This window comes from Falco biarmicus, chromosome 1 (assembly GCF_023638135.1).
Source record: "Falco biarmicus isolate bFalBia1 chromosome 1, bFalBia1.pri, whole genome shotgun sequence".
Classification (NCBI taxonomy): domain Eukaryota; kingdom Metazoa; phylum Chordata; class Aves; order Falconiformes; family Falconidae; genus Falco; species Falco biarmicus.
Window position 1 is genome coordinate 72,723,599 of NC_079288.1, and position 19,574 is coordinate 72,743,172.

Sequence of the window (19,574 nt, forward strand, 5' to 3'; positions counted from 1 at the left end):
GACTGCTAATCTACTGTTTGTTGGTGGTTTGTTGATGGTCCAGCCATCCTAGATGAAGATCCTCAGTGCAGTCATCAATTACAGATGTTAATTGAAGGGGTGAACTAAGCAGTTGCAGAAACGTCCTGCACAGGGAAACAAAATGATGAATAAGATCTTTAGATCACTACTGGTGGTAAGTGTTCTGTTGAGTATTTGCATATATGCAGTGAAACATTGCCTTCATTAAGCTTTACAGAAAAAAAAAAAAAAACCAAAAACCGAACAAAAAAACACCTGCATTTGAACAAAAGTGACTGAAGGGAGAAGCTGAAAGCTTTTTTTTCCCCCTTTTTTTGTTGTTTCTGGTTGGTGTGTTTTTGGTTTTTTTTTCCTCTCTGTTGCATGACAATGCAAGCAGGAATTACTACTTTAAAAAAAATATCTGCTGGTGTGTGCTTCCTGTTCCAGTTTGTTTAGTCACAAGTCTGAATTAGATCTCTCTGTTGGTTGGTTTCATTTACTATAAACAGGTCTTGTGCTTTGTTTCAATACATCAAAGCCCATAGCCAGGCACAGACAGGTAATGTAAAAGGGAGTGAGAAAGTTTACAATGTTGCTTCATTGTTTCTTTAAGCCTTCCAGACAACGGTCAGAGGGATCACCCGGAGGTTAAAAGAAGGCTTGGCTGTTTTGTTGTTGTGTGGTTGTGTTTGGTTTTGCTTTTTGGTTTTGGTTGTGTTTTTTTATTTTTAATATAAACTGGTTTCTCTTTTGTTCCTTTTCTAGAAACCACATGTAACTTTAGGTCAGAAAAGGGTAAAATGTGGCACTTCTTTAACCCGCGGTACCGCTGCGGCGGGGTGAGCGGGTCAGGCAGAAGTGCGGGCTCCTCTCCCCGCTGCGCTGACGCCGCCGATGCTGTCCGTCAGGTGAGTACCAAAGGCTGATTTTCTTTTCAAATCTCCATCCACCTGAAGGATGCCGTGGCCAAGGAGGGTGTTTTCTCATGACTGACACAGCCAAAAAGAATCACCGGTTTAGCTCTTTAAAGATAAAAGGGAATCACCCCTTCCCACAGCGTTTTAAGTAAAGCTGCCCTAAAAGTTTACTTCCTTGCAGCCCTTGTATCTCTCCAGGTTTCCCTCTCTCTTTTCTTCCTCTTTCTCTCTCTCTCTCTCTTAATCTGCCCTCTTAAAACAACAGGAATGCTGTACTGGCCCTCAGCCAGGCAAGCTTAGCGAGCAGGGTAAAATTTCAGTTCAGATTTACGGGAAGGTATTGGGAGTAAAAATCTGGTTTGGTGAGTTTAAGGCAGGGAGTAGTCAAGAGACAACCTTGCTACTGTGCGTGCGGAGAGAAAGGGAGGAGGAGGAGGAGGGGGTGTGTGTTAAAAAAAGCCACCCAGGCTGGGGATGAGAGACCGATTTTTCCCCTGTCCGAGTTTCAGTGCGTGCTCCTGAGCGCCTGCAGCCTTATCGGGTCTGTAGGCAGAAGTCGGGGCTGGGAGTAGAAGAGCTGAGCGGTGCCGGCGAGGAGCTCAGCGCCCTGCTCAGCGCCCTGGAATGTGCGGCTTAGGGCAGGGGCGAGCAGGGGCTTTGGCTTAGCTGGTACTAATTGCAAGTTTTAGTGCTCAAAAACTCTGTTTTAAAAAAAAAAAAGCAAAGAGCCAAGAGAGGGGGTTAAGGTTGGGAGAGCTGTTGCTCCAAGCAGCGGTGTGAGGAGTTGCTCAACTCTCATTGAGCAGCGTGGTAGAAAGGAAAATGCATTAGGTTCCTGCCCCGAAACGCTGCTGGTGCTGTGAATGGTGCTGGGCGCTGAGGTGGGCTCCAGGTAGGTCCCGCTGCTCTTCGGTCTGCTCTGCTCTTCCTCTGTTCGTGCCTGAGGGTTTACACTGCTGGGCTCGGGGTGGCCATGTAAAGGGACAGATGTTCACTCAGCAAATACATTTAAAAATATTGCTGGGGGGAAAAGGCGAATGGAGAGGACTGCAGAGATTCTCAGAGAAGTTTTGGTGACTCTTTCCAAGTGACAGATTTCTGGTGGTTCTGAGGAAAGGTGACAGATGAGAGGTAGAAGCAGGTATTAAATAAGGACAGAGCGAGAAGCAATCTGTAGAGCGTAGAGTTTTAAGGTAAAAGACCTGTGTTTCTCCATGTCAAAGAAGAACTACAGCGTGACGTGCCTAATGTCTTTGGAGTACACTGGAAGAGCATTTCGTTTGTGTGGCTGTTTCTTCTTTTTCAACGTTTTAAATAGTGTAGTTCGCGCAGAACGCGGAGGGGTGGCACCGGTGACAGGGAGGTGACAAGAGGGCTCTGACAATGGCTGCTGTCTGCCAGTCTGTTATAGACATTAGCATAAGGCTGGGATCTTATCTGGGAAAAGTTTCTGACGGCCTTTAAAAGACGTATCGATCGGGAGGTCAAGCATCTCCTTCACTCAGGTATGTGTGATTGGATGAGAAATACCAGGGACCGCGTATTAATTTTAAAACACATAGCTGACCTTTTTTTTTTTTTTTTTTTTTTTTTTTTAAGAGGGAAAGCTGCACAGTTCATTTCTTCTTAGGAATTTAAAATAAGACTTTGAGCTAAAGCCAAAGTATTATACTAGTTAAAGATGGGCTGGGACCTAACAGATCTCAAAATCCCTCCTAAATTTTATCAGCTCAACCGGGCCGAGCTGGCGAAGGGCAGGAGTGTAACACCGGGCTGAAATGAGCCGCCCGAGGCTAGCACAAACTGAGCACGGGTGCCTTTCCGCGCCTCCTAAACTTTGCAAATGATAATTTGGACAAGCCTGCAATTACTCTTTGCCCGCCGAGCCGGGTTCACCCGATGCGGGAGGGAGCGGGGCGGTGTCGCAAGCGGGGCCGGGCCGGCTGCCAGCGGGGCCGCGCCGCAGGTGCCGGGCGGGGGGCGGGAGCGCGCCCGCGGCGTCAAGCGGAGCCTGGTATCCAGCTGGAAAACGGGAAGGCGGCGTTGGCTCCGGAGGGGAAGCAGAGATAATGCCGGGGATGCGCCGCTGACTGGTGTCCGGCAGACTCGTAGCACGAGTGCTGAAGGCTAACGAACTGCTATCTGGGAGATAAACGGGGAGGCAGACGCTTTTCTCGCACGTTTGCTCTCTCCCCACGCCTCCCCCTGCATATTCCCACCCTGGGAAAGGTTCTTCTCCTGGCTTGTTTTAATGGCGTGCATCCCGCCGGGAGCTGGGGGCAGGTGCTCCCACCTCACCTCCCTGCCCAGGCAGACCCCAGCTCCCCTCCTGCTTTCGGGTGCTGACCTGCTCTGGGACTCAGGCTCTGGGCTCTGGGTGTTGTTAGGGAAACATTTAAAGGTTGTCTGGTGTGTAAATACAGTTGCTAATCATTTCTGTGTGTTCCTGTGGCGGCCTGTGAAGCAAAATTTTTGTTTGAAGTTTCAGAAAGTAAAGGAATGTGCTGCCTTCAATACACCAGATTAAAAAAAAACCCAAAAAAACCCCGTTGAAAACTTTGGAATAAAAGTATTTAATATAAGCAGTGGAGGTGGCAGAGCCTTCAAGGAATACTTAGTTCAATGGCAGTTTGGTCTGAAACTTTGACCTTGCACAGCCTGCGCCTGGCTGCCTTCAGCAGGGCTCTCCCCAGCAGCAGGGTCTACTGCTGGGGCTGCCCATGTTTTGGGGTCTTGGCTTTCTCCCCACACCAGCCTTTGCTACTATGTGAAATGCTACAGCCTCTTCTGCAAAAGCTGTGAGAGCATCTGGCAGAAGGCAGAAGTGTTTGCTTTTGCTTGTTAGGATACGTTTTTTCCACCGTCAGCTGGTTTCCCCTGTGAAAATTAAGACTGCTTGTGTAAAAAGCTGGAAATTATGCTTTTTTGGTAGCTGATTAAAAATATTTAATCTGAGCAACATAGATGGCAATTCTTACTTCTGCCATCATAGACTTATGATTGGCTCTGACAACCAGTGAAATAGATTTTTATGGTTTTAAGTGTATACTGAAGTCCCATTAATTGGGTTGGCAATGACATATTCAAAATGTATTAATATCCTACAGTTAGAGAAGAAAATCCAGGGGTTAATCTGGGGTGGGTATGCAAGCACCTGTTGATTTGCCGTAGGAGCCCACAGCACCATTAGAGTGACAACCTCCAGCAAATGTTGTATGACACTTACAGGTGAAACAATAATCTTGTCTTTCATTCAAACTGCTGGCTGTGATCATCCATGCATGGTTTCCCAAATCAATACTGCTCTGATTTATTGAGAAATTTAATAGGGGATAATATGTGCTCTTTTTGAAGATATGTTGCCAGATCCTGTTCCTGTTGAAAATAAGAAATCAGTGGATGAACGTAAAGATCAGGCTTGCTTTGTAGCGAGGAAGCAGATCTGCTGGGCTAACTGTGGAGGCACTGTCTCCATGCCTGTGTATGGGTGTATGTAGCTGCTTCTTTCGTCAGGAAGTTGAGATCCAAATTACCAATGACCTAAACCCACAAATCCTTCCTTTTATTGTAGTCGAGTTACTTTGAAATTTGTTTCATATGGGGAATTTTAGGTGCAATCTTCAAGGTTGTAAAATGGATCCTGTGAACAGGATATTTTTGTGTGCTGTTTTAGCAGAAGGAAGGACTCCGACCTTTATCTTTCCACTAAGAGGCCTAAAATAATATTTCTTTCTGCTGTTGTAATTTTTTTTCCCCAATAAAATGCTTCTGCGTACACCTAGCTCTTGCCAAGATCAGGAACATCTCAGTAGCCTTGCTGAGACAATGCAATCTTTGTATAGCTATGGCTGGTAGGATTTTGGTGACACAGTGAACTCAACAGAGCAAAACAACTTCTTAGTAACTGCAGAGCTGACTACCTTATATTTGAGGGAAATTTTGTCCTTTCCATTCTTTCATTTGCTATGATCACAACCAAGATTTCATTTGAAAAGAAGAGAGAGTTTTTTGATATTTTCTAAGAGTGTGTTTCACAAAATGTACTTATAGTCTGGATGTTATCTTTTACCTAGCTAGGTCATAAAGCTGAGACTAAATCAGCACAGACGGGCTTGTTTGGCATGAGATGGAAGGAAACTACGAATGCACAAAAATCCTCAACCAAGAATCCTAAGACAACAGTGACTTTCAGCTGTTTCCAAAGTGGGCATGGCTTAACCAGCCACTGACAACTGTAGTGCTCTCCGTCCTATTCGCCAGCATGAAGGCTGTTGGGAGATTTACTCTGGAGAAGCACCACCCCAAGTGATGTAGTTCAGGGCTGCATTCATATTTTGGCCTTTTGAGTACCCAGTGGATGTGCGTGAGTTCTGCCTTTGAAATCAACTGAAATACTGCCTCTGCATTTCAGTCTTTTATCAGAGAAACTTAATAAGCTCCACCACAAGTCAGGGTGTAGGTTCAGCCTCAGCAAGTTGAGTGCTCAGTAACATTAAAAAGGTTGTTAATTATTGCACTGTCATAGACCCGGGATTCCTGACCTGGGTGTTGCTGCTGTGTGTGTACTCTGCTCCACAGGCGGAGTGGAAGGACTGTCACGCCTCTGTGGGGTTTATGCATGAAATACCCAGCGAAAGGCAAGAGGTGAGTTAAACGTGGGGTGGAGCACAAGGAAATGATGGGGGGTCAGCTGGGTACAGAGCAAGCACGCTGGCAGCCTGGCCATTGTTGCACTATTTCAGCAGCAAGGGAGAGATTTTAGAAGGAATTTAGGAGAGATGAGCAAAGCTCCTCTGCAGTTGTGACCACGGAGGTAGACCCAGGGAGGAATTATAAGGGAAAACAGAAAGGTACTTGATGGAAAGCATAAAGCAGGTGTTCAAAAGCTGCAAAAAGTACCCATTTGCCATTTGGCTCTGCCTGCCTGTGCAAGCACTGTGTAAGGACACTTTTATTTTATTTGTTAGAGAATGGGGAGCTGGTCAACAGCAGCATAAAAATGAGTGGCACACTCATCCGACTAAGAAAATGACCCTTGCAATAGTATTTGGAGGATGAAACAACAAATCAAGGCTGCAGTTACGACAGCAGAGAAAACAATGCTGAGCTAATGGAAGGGTGAGACTCTGGAGAAGTGTTTTAGCTATGAGGGCGGATAGAATAGGCAATGCCTTTCACATGTAATAAGAAAGCATCATCAGATCTTAGCTATAGCTTGAATGAAAGGCTGCCCAAATAAAAACTGTGCCCTGCCTGCAAACAGTGTGGCAATTATCACTGCAGAGAGAAAAGAGATTTTGGGTATCCCCTGAGAGTGGGGGTATCAGGGACTCTGTTTTCTCCATGCTAGGCTGGAACGAATGCTAGGCTTTCAGCAGTCTTTCAGAAGGTACATGGATGAGGGACATCAGCTGGGCTGAATATTATGGGAAAGCAAATTAAAAGAAATTGAAGTATAGGGGGAATGTGCAATTGAACTTGGTAGAAAGATGATGGTGAAAAGAGGTCATCAGGGTTGATGGAGTGGAAATCACAGAAAGTCTGAATGGTGAGACATAATGGGGAAGGCTAATGGATGGTGCTGAATGGGACTACTTGAAGGTTAGTGCAGGGAAAAATCAGCAGTAGAGAGCCTGGAGTATGAGCAGTGCATGCAAAAGAGATGGTCTTTTTTAGGAGTAAAGGGAAGGATCAGGGCAGCAGAGGAAGGGAATAGGTGGGATGGACACAGCACAATGAGAGGGCAGTATGAGTCACCAGCGTAAATCAGCAGCAGTGAGAAGAGAAAAATGGAGAATCAAAACTGAAGGAGGAAGGTAGTAGCCTTGGGTGGAGGGGAGGTGTCTGCAGGGCTGGGAAGGGAAGGGAGGAAATGATAAATGAGGGATGCTTGTAAAGAGGAGGAGGAAGAAAGGGGGGAAAAGATCAACTCACTGAGTAGTCTGATTCCAGTTAGGGAAAATCTGAGACAAAGATGCTTCATTAGGGTTTGAAAGCTTTCCTGCTGAAGCAACAAGGTTTTAGGACCTGGAGGAATGGAAGTATGAAGACACTGTGGCTGACTGAGGTCTTTAAAGCTGGAGTGTGTGCTGGAGTGGGAAACTGAGGTCATTAGGGCTAGGCAGGTGGCTTGCAGGGTGCGACTGCAGGAGCTTTCAAGGATGGGGAGAGAGGAAGAGCCAGAGCTGGGGAAAAACGCACCAAAGACAAGGAGGGAATATAGAGTCAAAACATGAAGGTGCATGCAGGGACATGTCCTCAAGAAGTTTTTAAAACAAAAGAGCACATTCAGCTCACATTAATAAAATACTTACATTAATGACATGCTTTTAGGCCATGTCCACATCATGTACATGCTTCTGGCAGTAAAATTTCTGTTGGCTGTGGGTGCTTCAATTTCAGAGAGTTCGTGCACTGGTGCCCACATCCTAATGTGAGTGCTAGACCTCACAGGGATATTTCATTGTCATTAGTATTCATATTAAAGATAGCACTAGTAAGATGCTTGAAGCTCACAGGAGCATCGTTGCAGGTAAAGCTGCAAGCAGAGATAGGTTTCATGGGTGGGTGTATTCAGACTTTCAGGATTGCAGTACAGTGTGTGGCTCTTGAAGGCTGACTCTGTCCTTGCCTTTTCGGCCTCATGAAGCAAGCAAGAAAAGACCCACTGTATCTGACTGATACAGTGCTGAGCGCTCACCTTCAAGGGATGGGAAGGTGGAGGTGCCTCAGGTTGGATCAAGGAGATCTGAACATGCTTATTGCTGCTGCTATGTGTGGTGTCTTACTCAGTATTTATGAAGTAAACAGGGTGACGAAATGCTGCTGACAAGGTTGTCTGCTCACCCTGAGCACCAAGGCCCAGGGTAGCTGCAGATGTACCCAGTGGTGCTGCACAACACCAGGGTCCAGGAGCAAGCTTTGACCTGGGCACGGTCCAAACAGGCCACAGCTGCCCTGCAAGGAAGAAAACCCCCGTGATTTTCATAGAAGCGAATTGTGTTGAGCAGTAATAGAAAGGCTTCTACGTGTTTCTTCTACATACTGAAGTCCCAAGTCTCATCTTACCTGTGTGAGTCACAGGTCAGACTGTACGTGTGCAGAATAAATCTTCCCAAGTGCCATAGGGGTGGCAAGGGGTGTCTGGTATGCTGGGAGGGTGCTCTGCCTCCTGTGGCGTGATCAGTAGGAACGCAGCCCGAGATTGGCAGCGACTCCGGAGCACATCTGTGGCTGCTCTGCTCCTGTCTGCCTTGTCATGTGCCAGCCTGCAGCCTCTGGAGCCCTTCCTAATATTGGAAAGTCTTTTCTCTGACCTGTGTTTTACCACGGGTGTTCTCAAGTCCTTATCTGAGGTGCTGAGAAGATCAGAGACCATGTCTTCCCATGTTCAATTTTTATTTCTTCTGAAAATTCTGGCTTTCTGCAGGTATTAGTCTGCAAGCTTACATTCCTGGTAAGCAGCAAGACGGACTGACAAACAATTTTTGTTTAACTTTTTGCTGACCTTAGGAGTCTAAGTAAGAAAATTCTTGTCAAAATTCCTATGCAAATTCCTGGCTATTCCATGGCTACCTGCTTCTGGCAAGTTTATCAGCTCTCTGCCTGGTTGATATATGGGGCACCATGTAAAGCCTACAGCTCTGAGGGATGTGGAATGAACTGCCAGAAGGCCTAAGTGCAGTTAGGTATGGCTAAACTGGAGGCACTGGTGGCCTTGGGTGTTTTGCTCACAGAGCAGTTCCAGGGCTTTTTTTCCTCCCTTTATCTACAGCATTATCTGGACCTTTAACTGTGGGGTTTTGATTCCTGCCATCTCCCAGAGACAGCTTTATGGTGCTATGCTAGCCGGAAGAGAGAGGCACCGCGAACAGGGATTTGAGAGGTGTGTTAGCCGTGATCCTGCAAGCCCCTGGGCTGTGGGGCTGCTGCCAGCGGGCTGCTGGCACCGTTGTGGTGTCCATCCCACTGGTAAAGCAACACAGCAGAGGGCTGAGCCTGTTCGACCAGCCTCAGCTTGTAGCTTGGTGGAGGAGGCTGAAATCTGAGCCAGATCCTGGCATTTCCACCTGTAGATTGCTGAGCTTTGAAAAAAAAACTCAAAAAAACAGAAAAAGAAAAAGTACTTTATTTGTATTTATGTTATTGCGCTCTGTGCAAATAGTAGCCTTTCTTCTACACTGGTGTCACGGATCACTGGCTTCAGTGAAGTTAGTAAAAGTGCTCTGTATCTCTATAGGTGCAGAGATCAAGGCTTTGGTAAATTTAACTTTGCAGCTGTCTGGGAAATACTTTGCTTCTTATAAACAGATGTAGGCCTCTCTGTATATGCACAGCAGGTACACAAATCAGTCTCAATGCTGGATTTTTAATTCCCAAAGCACTGTCAGTCAGCTGTCAGTGATTAGTTACCATCTTTGTCTCTGGTTTAGGGGGATGATCTCAATGGGATGATTTTCCCTTACTGTGCTATAATTTCCCTGCCAATAAATAAGAAATACATATTTTTTTTCTTCTCCTCTTGCAAAACACTAGAAATTGACTCTTGAGGAGGGCCATAGGAGACAGGGTGTTAAAGAATATACTGTGTATGTACAAGAGGTGATAGGGATGCACCTGCTTCTAGCATGAAACATCTCTCCCTCTCTGTGTTTTCCAATAAGCACAACTGTTTTTTCTAAATAAGTAAGTTGCGTGAAAAATACAGGGTCTCCAAAGAAAATGAAAGCAAAACGGCTGCAGTGCGATCTACTTACCTATGGGCGGTTGTAATAAACTTAGTTTTATGAAAAATACCATGTATCCATAAGACTAGCAGGTTAGATTTGCAATAAAGCTTCATACTGGTAATAGTGAAAATCAGTTAAAGACCATGGTTGTCCGTGAATGCTGTGGGTACACAGGCTGTACAAGGGAGTTTTAAGCTGGGGTGTAAGTTTATAGTATCTTTGGACACATCTTTTAGTTTTTAATGTGTAGGCAACTGTATGTTCTTTTTTCTTGTACTCCAAAGTAATCAGAAAGGATCCTGCTGCATTTTGGGAGCTGTAATCATGCTACCACAGGGCAGATACAAGGCTATCTGTCCCCACGTGTGTAGTCTTGCCTTAGAAATACCCACAAATGGGTTGAACAAACTCTTTCCAGAGCTGAGGCTGGTGCAAAGAGGATTAGATAAGCTTGCTAGTTGTTGTTGTGCAAGTTTGTTTCTGAGTTCTGGGTTCAAAGCAAAACTCAGCCAAAACCACAGGATCGAAACTCCTCAGTAGCCAGACTCCATCCATGCGGTGCAATACAGCAGTCAGCACGCAGCGCCTAATGCTGACTCACTGCTTCCCCATCCTACACGGTCCGCCTTTGCCTTCTGACACAGGCACCAGTTTCTGGGGCCTCTGTACTCTCCACTTGCTCTGCCTGTGTCCATCAGTGAGTTTAGGTCCGTGGCCGGGGATCCTGGAGCAGGATGCATGTCTGCAAGGATGCAAAGCAAGGGGTTGCTGAGCAAGGGGTCTGTGGAGCGCCAGGGCATACTCAGTCTGGTTCAGAGTGCTATATAGCTGGATGCAGAGATGCTGGTACCATGGAAAAGCAGAAAGGATGACCCCCTTCCCCCCTAACATCAGGAGCTCTGAATGACATGCAAAGTGAAGGAGCCAGGCTTTCATTTTCACTCCATTTCTACATTGTTCAAACCTGGATTCCAGCCACGCTGCCAAAATGCAGGAAGAGCTTGACTTCTGCCTCACCTATGACAAGGGGGCACTGCCTCTGTGTCTTCTAAAACAAGCGCTGTAACATGAATGATGTGATATGAACAGCATTTTATTGCTCCTCCTATAGATCCAAACCATTTCTATCACATTTCCTCTTTGTCTAATCTTATCTGTCTCATGTTGCAATCCTTGCTGTGCTTCCCTATTTCCAAATCAAAGCACAATCTTTCTGCAAAAAATCTGAAAGCTGCCTCCATTTTGAAATGCAGCCCATTTTAAACAAAGAACATCAGTTGGTTGTTAACTCATCGGTTTGCTAATCCTTACCTGGAAAGTAACAGATGCCAAAATCATTGCATTCTTAAAGCTCTTGCAAATGTCAATCACTATTAAATAAAGTTTTTTTTCTGAGTTCACACATACTATTGCATGTATATGTGCAATAGGGTGTAGAACAAGCCAGGCAAGAAGCAAAAAGTGTATGAATGACTGGTTTTGCAGGTAGAGCACCAGTATAAAACTTAGGAAGCCTGGGTTCACATCCCTGCCTTGCCACAGAAAATGGCACGGATGAATTAACAACAGTATGGTCAAGTGGGTTGTTCTGGTTGCTGTGGATATCTGTTTTGCTGTTACTGTCTGCCAGAGCAGCTGAACATCTCACTGGGTTGTAAGGTCTTGCGGCAGGATCTGATGTGGATGATCTTCGGGGAGCTATAGCAAGTCGCAGGGTGTTTTCTGTGTATTTGGCTTACACCTTCGTTTTGGCAGGGTTGGGCAGCTGTGCATGGGAAGTTGTGCTGTGAGAGCCCTGAGGAGGGATGAGGGAAGATGCTGATCAACTGGACACCTAACCCAAACCTCTAGCAGCCTCTGGGCTCCCTGTCCCCGCTCCCCTTTCTACACTGTCCTCAGCACCACCACAGCCCTGTGCGGGGGCCTTTGGGAAGTGCTGCTGGTGCTACGTAGGTCTTTGTAATCACCAAGGGAGGGTGGGGAACTGCCCAGCAGGTTGTGTTTTGTGCTGCACTTTTGCCCCTGTGGGCACCCACTGCCAGAGCGGGTGAGTGGTGCTTGCGGTGAAACCCTGTAAGGCCAGGAGAGTCCCCAGGGTGCTGGTTGTGATGAGTCCCAGGTTTCTGCCTCAAATCACTGCTTTTGGAAAAGGAGTTCGAAATGCACTGCTAAAGGGCCTGTAGCTTTGGTATCAATAAACAGATATAACTGTTGTAGCCCACTTCAGAAAAAACTGTGCATGCAATATAACCTGCAGAGATCTGGGACTGTACCTGCTCCAAGTGCATGAGACTTTACATCCAAATATTCCCATTGTACAAGCAGATGTAAAAGGAAGAAGACAGGGCAGCTGTTGTCAATAAGGATGTCCGGCATTTTCTAGGGGACTATTTTCATTTGCTCATAATTTTGTAAAACTTTGGCCTCTGAATTGTTGCGAAAAGCTGAGAACCATGAGAAAACATATTTACCCTTGTATTGGTTCAGAAAACTGATTGCCCAACTTTTGTGATGTCCTTCACATGGCTACCAGGGCAGGGTGAGTATCTGCAAGAGAATGCCTTCGTGGCACCTTCTCTGGTGGAGCTGGGGCTGGAGGGTTCCATGGAGCATTTGAGTCTGTACAAGTGAAAAAATTAGCACCTAAATTTCTAAACACAGAAGGAAGTAAGCAGAACTTTGGTGATGTCACTCACGTGGCTACCAGGGTAGGGTGAGAACCACCAAGAGGATTCCTTCCTGGCACCTTCTCTGGTGGAGCTGTGCATGGGTGGTTTCATAGCGCATTTTGGCTCCGTACGAGTGCCAAAGCAAGCAGTTACTTTTCTCACCACAGAAAGCAGGTAGCAGAACTTTTGTGATGTCCCTCACATGGCTACCAGGGCAGGGTGGGAACCACAAAGGGAATTCTTTTTTTCATAGAAGCTAATTGTGTTGAGCAATAATAAAAAGGCTTCTAGGTGCTTCTTCCACATACTGAAGAAACATACGATTAACATCTGTAATTGATGACTAGACTGAGGATCTTCATCTAGGATGGCTGGACAAAGCAAGCCCCCAGCAAACAGATTAGCAGTCCTGCAAGTTCAATCTTTAAAGAATGAGTAATATTGGAGGTTATAGGCATCCTTTTTTAATCAGCAGACTTAGGATTTGTTATGCCCGTGCTTAGAGTCCAAAAATAAAACATTAATAAAATGTGTTACTTAAATACACAGAGAGAAAACCAAACCAAATATAAAACAAAACCAGCTAATATTTGGCAATCTTACTGTACTGTTGAGAATCCATTTCCCCTTCACATGCTGACCACCCTTTCCCTTGACTGAGGATTTCATTATCCCCAAGCCATGCTACTTCAGAGCTACTGGAGCTGAATACCCCTACTTGTTTTGCAGCTTATCTGTGTCACTCCTCTCTTTTCCAGTGACACTGTTCACTGGCTTGTCCTTGACCATTTGTGATTTTAGCTGGTTGCTGTCCTTCCAGGCTCTGTGTCGCTGTTTCTCTGGCCTTTAGGCATCTGTTTTTTCCTTCCTGTTAGCCACTTCCTCAGTATCTTTCATCACTTAATTCTTTCTCTTCAGTTAATCGTTTTTTGGTACCTGAAGCTTCTTCCATTCTGTGACACACTGCTTCTAAGTGCAGCCTCTGAACTGCTGGGTTAATATTTGACAGTGTGTCTGGGGGAAGGTGGTGGGGCTTTGCCACTCTGTCAGCAAGCCCTCCTCCTTTTTTAACCACAAAGTCCCTGGATTGAAACATTGCATGGCAAACTGCCTGAGGCATGTGATTTGTCCTGCATTTGCCTGGAGAGAGGCCCATGAGTTGCTTAACCTAAAACATTCTACCATTTCTGAAAATCAAAGTTAAACAATTAGCTTTTTTTCAAATTTTTGCAACCTCTTCCTAGGGCAGTGGCTTGACCTTTAGCAGGAAAGTGGCTCCTGCACAGGGGTACTCAGGTTTAAGCAGGATATAAGCCTTTGAAAATCACAATTTCCATGTGTTTTGTGGAAACAGCTTTTAACATCCAGGTCCCAGAAGCCACTGTTCACACTGCTGTGCTCCAGTCTGAGCAAGACTTTAGTTGCACATCTGGTATGATGCTGCTAGGCTCTCTGCCCCCGAGTTCAAGAGCAGTGTATAGGGCATCTAAAGGCAAAGGAAGCAAAGAAACAGGTACTGGGGCTTGGGGCTGTGAAGAGCAAGTTGAATCTAGGAACAAAGGAAAAGAAGAGACAGAGGAGTGACAAGGAGGTAGAGGGAAGATGACTGTTTTCTTGGAAAAGCTGATGGGGAGTCAGAAGGCTGATGGAAAGAGGGATTTGAGGAGGTAACTCAAATGGAAGGGACTGAGAACTGGGGGCTGGGCAGGGAGACAGCACATTTGGGAGCAGGGTCTGACATGGGGGGCTGCAAACAGAGCTAGGCAGGCAGGGGAACTTGGAGTGAGAGGTAACCAGAGGGAGGTAGTGATGTGAGCCTGGGGCACTGGTATCAGACAAGGACAGGAGGGTGAGATGGGACAGGTCACCCAAGAGCCTGGACAGAGCCCAGGCACTTCTAGGTGTGAATCTAGGTGCTTTCCCAGCACCCCCTTTCCCAGGAGAAACTGGAAGTAGCCCCCTATTTCTGCCCCTTCCCTCTTCTACTGCTGCTGCCAGCAAATGCTGGGCTGGGCTGCTGCCCTGCCTCCGTGATTTACTCATTTACTTTGTGAAGCAGAAGTCCATGCAGTAAATCTCATGTGCTACTCCTCCAAGTGACATGTGTCAGTAGGATGCCACATGATGGAATTTGGGGTTGAGTTTCAGTTTGCATCAAAAAAACCCAAATGCACAAGCTTAGGAAACAGTGTGGAGATACATCCTACTCAGAAAAAAATATGAAGTGTGCAATTCAGAGAGTGCCAGGTTTATAGCCTGCACAATCCTAATTTGCCTTCTGGTACATATGATCCTGTTTTTTGAAGGTACTCAGACCTGTTGAGTCTTTTTGTAGGATACTTGCCATATAAATATGTGAAAAGCAGGGTGGTCAGTAAGCAATTTTAAAAGGTTGTGGTTTTTTCTCCTGCTGTTCAGGATGTAAATGGTTCATGGTCTTGCATTGCCTTGCTCTGAAGAGGAATGTGTTACTCTTTGGTATTTTGATGGTGTCCATCTCTATAGCATTTATATACTTACAAACAGTAATAAGATAATCTGCACAACAAGCATTTGGTATTTATTTACTAAGAAAATAGAGACACAGAATATAAATTAAGAAGTTTACCATACAGTTTTGACTATACAGTATAGGGCAAGGCACATATGAACTTTATTAGTTAAAGACTGTCTTCATTGAAAAATGTATTTAGGGTAAACAAGCTCTAGCTACAGATCTATGTCAAGCTAGGAGGGTATTTTAAGTGGTCAGAAATAAACATATGCAAATACGTTGAAGTGTTATTTCGTTATTTCCATGTTTTCAAAATAATGCAGCCACATTTTTTTTTGCTTTAGAATGACGTTTCATTTAAAAATTTGATCAAATTTAACAATAAAAATGGGGTAGAGAATCCAGAAATGAAATGTTTGTTTGCCTTTGGGCAGAATGAATTACCTTTTATTTTTACCCCCACTTCAGCTAGCAGTGTGAGTCAGTTGCACTGCTTGCCTTATGACTCTGTTTTCCAGAAAACTTAGTTTTGATTAAGACCCGCATTTTCAGAGTGCATTTCCCAGTGAGTTCACTTGCAGCAATAAGTTCTCTTTGCTTCTGCAAGCAAATTGCAGACCAGAAAATGTTCCCACTCGAAAATAAGGAACATGCAGTCAGTAACCATCTGTACAAAGCCTGGTTTAAATGACTTGGCCAGCAATACACAGGATCCATGTGCAGAGCTAGAACAGAAAGTAGTAACCAAAAGCCTGTTTATCTGCCTTAGCTACGAGTTCCCCTTTCTCACAGTGCATCAGGCGCCAATGCATCTCCTCCGATGTCTCTGGGAGAGTGGTGGGGACAGCAGCCACCATCAGTGCCTGAGCCCAGCTTCTTTGCTGGAGCAGGGCTACCTTCTGCACTGCACGGCAAGTGGAGGAGGCCATCATCTCCTGTGAGGGTCCAAAGCAGTGCAGGATCCAATGTATAGCACCCACCTTCCAAATATCAGGGCTTCATAGGATCTCTGGCACTTCTCAGGGGGAGCAGCTCATTGCAGTCACCCATCCAGACCCAGGCTGGCACTTTCACCTAGTGAAACATGAAGGTGAGGGCAGAGGTGCTGCCTGTCAGGTTGGAGGGTACCCAGAGAAAGCACTACGATGCTACAGTTCCTTCTGCACTAGAAAGCCTGTGTTGGGGTGCGTGCCCAAAGGCAAATGGCTGAGGTGGGGAGATGCCAGCCCCCTCACCCTTATCATCAGTGGCTGATTAGGTTTTGGGCTGGGAAGAGAGTCCCAGAATGTTGTTTCTGCACCGTGGCCCATTTCTGTGTTTTATCCACATCCCTGCATGTCTGTGGGGTAAAAGCTGTAGGGGCAAACACTGGCTTCTCATGGGTGGAAGTCACCCATGCTCGGAATTGCGCTGGCTTAGGGGCTAGTTTCAGGATGCTTCTGGGTGCAGTGGTCACACACATATCCCTGCTGGCAGGCTGGAGACCTGGTGAGCCTGGCTTAGCAGGGCAAGTGACCAGTATCTTGCAGGGTAGCATCTTTCACTGGCACTGTTGCACCTCGAAAAACAGCCTGTGTAGAAGATAAATGAGGCTGGTGTCCTTAGCATGATAAGACTGGAGGATAAAGAAGGAAGACATTAAGGAAGACAAATAGTGAGGAGAATGCTGAGGACTGGGATATTACCCTTTCTAGGTTTCCGAGCCTTAGACATTTCCTCACTTAGGGAACATGTCCAGCATGACTCTGACCACCAATTACACCTCTTCTAGAGATCTGTTTAATAAAAGTGATTTGTAAAAGCCAGAGTCAAATGTAGCCATCCACGCTGTGCTGCTATCGGGGTTGGCTCTCCTTTTCCTGGTGGATGGTAATTGCAAGTAATGGTTACCTGAAGGTAACACCATTTCAGGTGAGGAACAGAAGATTGGTAGGACACTGAGGTGGTGGGACTGTGGACTCGGAGGTGCCCACCACACAGTGCTCTTTCTCTGCTTTGTACTTTGCCTTCAGACAGGCTGGGGCTGATGCACAGCTGTGCAGAGGGCTGCTTCTCCTCCCCAGGAGCCATCCCACCAGCCTGTATGACTTGAAAGGTGCAAGATCAGAGCCTGAATGCATTAAATGTCCCAGCCAGCATGAACTAGCAAAGGTTTGGTTCTTTTAACATATTGTTCTAAAGCAGAAGTGGACAAATGAAAGATGTCCGTTGCACTATCGGAGATGCCGGAAGGCAAGGCAGCCCCTGGTCAAATAGCTTGAAATCCAGAGTGAGAAACGAAGCAGACAGAGCAGCCTCCCTCATGCACAGCAAATGGCTGAAGATAAGGATGAAACCTCCTGTCCTGAGTGGGCTGAAATGTGGCAGATCACGCTGCAGCCTTCACTGAGCAAGCCCAGGTTGTGAGCATGCTTATGAAGACTAGTGGGTGGATGATTCATAGAGCAAAGGACCCCCAAAAAAGCAGAAGAGTTTGCGCTCCTCTGATATGGGACACAGCACTTAAACTCTTCTCCTAACCCGGCATGGTAGCGACATGTTCCCTTTCATGCACCTGCCCCCATGCTCATCCTCATTTTCTCTGTTCTTCTGCAAGGTCACTGGCTTTAAGGAGGTCCTGCAATGCGTGATGATAGCTTTTTAACACATGATGGTAACTTCTCAAAAAGGGCAGGACTATCATTATCATTTCTTGTCTGTCTATTCTTCTGTTCATTTAATGGGACCATCACAGAGAAGGCAAGCTGCCCTCTTTTCGTCTCCATTTGGTCAGGGCTGCAGTGCAAGCGTTGGCTGGCCCAACTGTGTTGGCCAGATCATACTTAATTCCTTCTCCCTGTGCCTCACCCCTGCTTTTCCACACCAACAAAACTAGGGGTAATACCCAACCACCTCACCAGGGAAAGCTCCTCACCTGCTGGCCAGATTTTACCTGTATAGGCTGTATGTACAATGTGCTGGTACAACGTACAGGGAAGACACAGCCTGAATTTTGTGTGAACCACAGCAGCTTTCAGCAGCGCCCATCCAGCAGCAGCTCACAGCCACCTTGGCTGTCTAATGGTGACAAAGAGAGCCTGTGTCTGCACTGGTTGTGCCTAATTACTTGAAACTGGTGAAAATCAGCATGTGGTTTTCTGGCTTTCAAAGCTGAATTGTTGTTAACCCCCTTAGAGATAACATGCATTATTATTGTTGTACTTCAGCAGGTTTTTTCCCCATTGTATTCTCTCTCTGTTCAGACTTTGATTTAATATTCCTTCTCTCCTTCTGTTTTGGCTACTCTGTGTCTTAGCGCTTAGAGATTTCCTGCCCATATATTGAAAGTTTTTAATGAAGAATTTCAGCAAAAGCCCTCTGCAGATTTTGACAGAAGGAGTTATATGAAATTACTTCTAATCTCTTTATCCTTGTCACACCACTCTGCTATGCAGTAATACACCAAAGAATTTCCAGAAAGCAAAGGTTGGCGACTTACAATACCTACCAACTTGGTTGAAAAAATAAATAATAAAGGAATTGGGAAGTGAATTCAATCTGTTGCTGTGTTAGCTGGGGGACAACGGAGGGGAAAAGCAGGGAGAGAAGGCTGGGAAAAGTAAATGCTTTCTCAGTTTAATTTAAAAACAAACAAACAAACAAAAACCTTGGAGCCAAGCAAGCCATTTGCCTCAGAAGTTTAGATCATGTTCTGAAAGTTAAAAAACGAGGCGTTTTGGTTGTCTTTATCATGGCAGCTATCAATGGCACATTGTTAATCCCTGTTAGGGTGGCAAAGGTGCAAAACAAGTAACAGTATGTCCTTGAGTGCACCAGTTCTGTGCCTGACAGGTTTTCATTTTTCACCCCGTTGCGTAATGCTGGCATGCACGTATGACATATAGAGTATGAAACTTTCTGGGTAGGGCTTGATCCTCCATTCAAGTGAAGGGCAATACTCTTCCCGTTCTCAAAAAAAGGCAAGGTCACAGCGCGTGCTGGAGCCAGCCGCAGCCTGGCTGGGAAGACAGGCAGCATTATTTTAGTGTAGGTCAGCTCTCTCCCGCTCTAGTCCAACCTCATGTGCACTTGCGCAAGGACTTACCTTTTGAAATCCCATGGCAACTAATGGCTTTCACCACTTGCCCGCTGTTTGCTCAGGTTTAGTTTCTTAAAGGAAAGGGGGGGGGGGGGGAAGGAAAAAGAAACCCCAGCTGTTATTTCCTCCTGAGATACACACAGAGAGAAAACAGTATATTGGTTTTCTTGTACTCTGTCAGTCTTAGCCAAGCATTGTGTGTAGGTGTTATGTGATTAAAAAAAATAAGCTTAAATGTGGGTGGGACTGAAAATGCAGTTGCTATTATTCATCTATTTATGCCATCATACACGTGTGATCAGGCTGTGATCTTGTGCAGCAGCCTAGGAACCTACGGACTGCTTGAATCATCCTTCTGTAAAAGGGCTAGGAGATGTGTTATTTAATCCTTCTACTAGATCAGCAAGGTCTGTATATACTAAATTCGTATTTCATACCTACAGCCTGCATCAGCCCACACGTGATGAAACATCAGGGTATAAATCCATACCTGTGCTTTTTTCCCTTACAATATGCAAGCTCATCAGGATTCCAGCTGGGGAAAAAAAATTGTGTGAACAGCACACTTTCCAAAAAGTGAAGATTTTGAAAAATAAAACTATTTGTAAGTATGGGTCAAGTTTGCAAAACAACCTGATCTGTGTAAAAATAGATATTCCAAGGAAAATATTTTTCAGTTTGGAG

General features: G+C 45.7%; 1 protein-coding gene across 6 annotated transcripts in view; it reads left to right on the forward strand.

Moving 5' to 3' along the window:
- Positions 1–447: 447 nt before the first annotated feature.
- Positions 448–19,574, forward strand: part of RBM47 (RNA binding motif protein 47) — an 82,035-nt gene continuing 62,908 nt past the window's right edge. Inside the window, exons 1-2 of one of the 6 annotated variants that reach the window (XM_056334741.1) lie at positions 448–562; positions 769–911. In XM_056334741.1, coding sequence (XP_056190716.1) covers positions 898–911 — 14 coding nt within the window. In that variant the 5' untranslated portion in view covers positions 448–562; positions 769–897. Of the gene's footprint in view, positions 563–768; positions 912–945; positions 1,813–1,835; positions 2,426–3,697; positions 5,565–19,574 lie in introns of those variants that run through there. The other 5 variants (XM_056334791.1, XM_056334716.1, XM_056334726.1 and 2 more) reach the window with 5 other exon arrangements.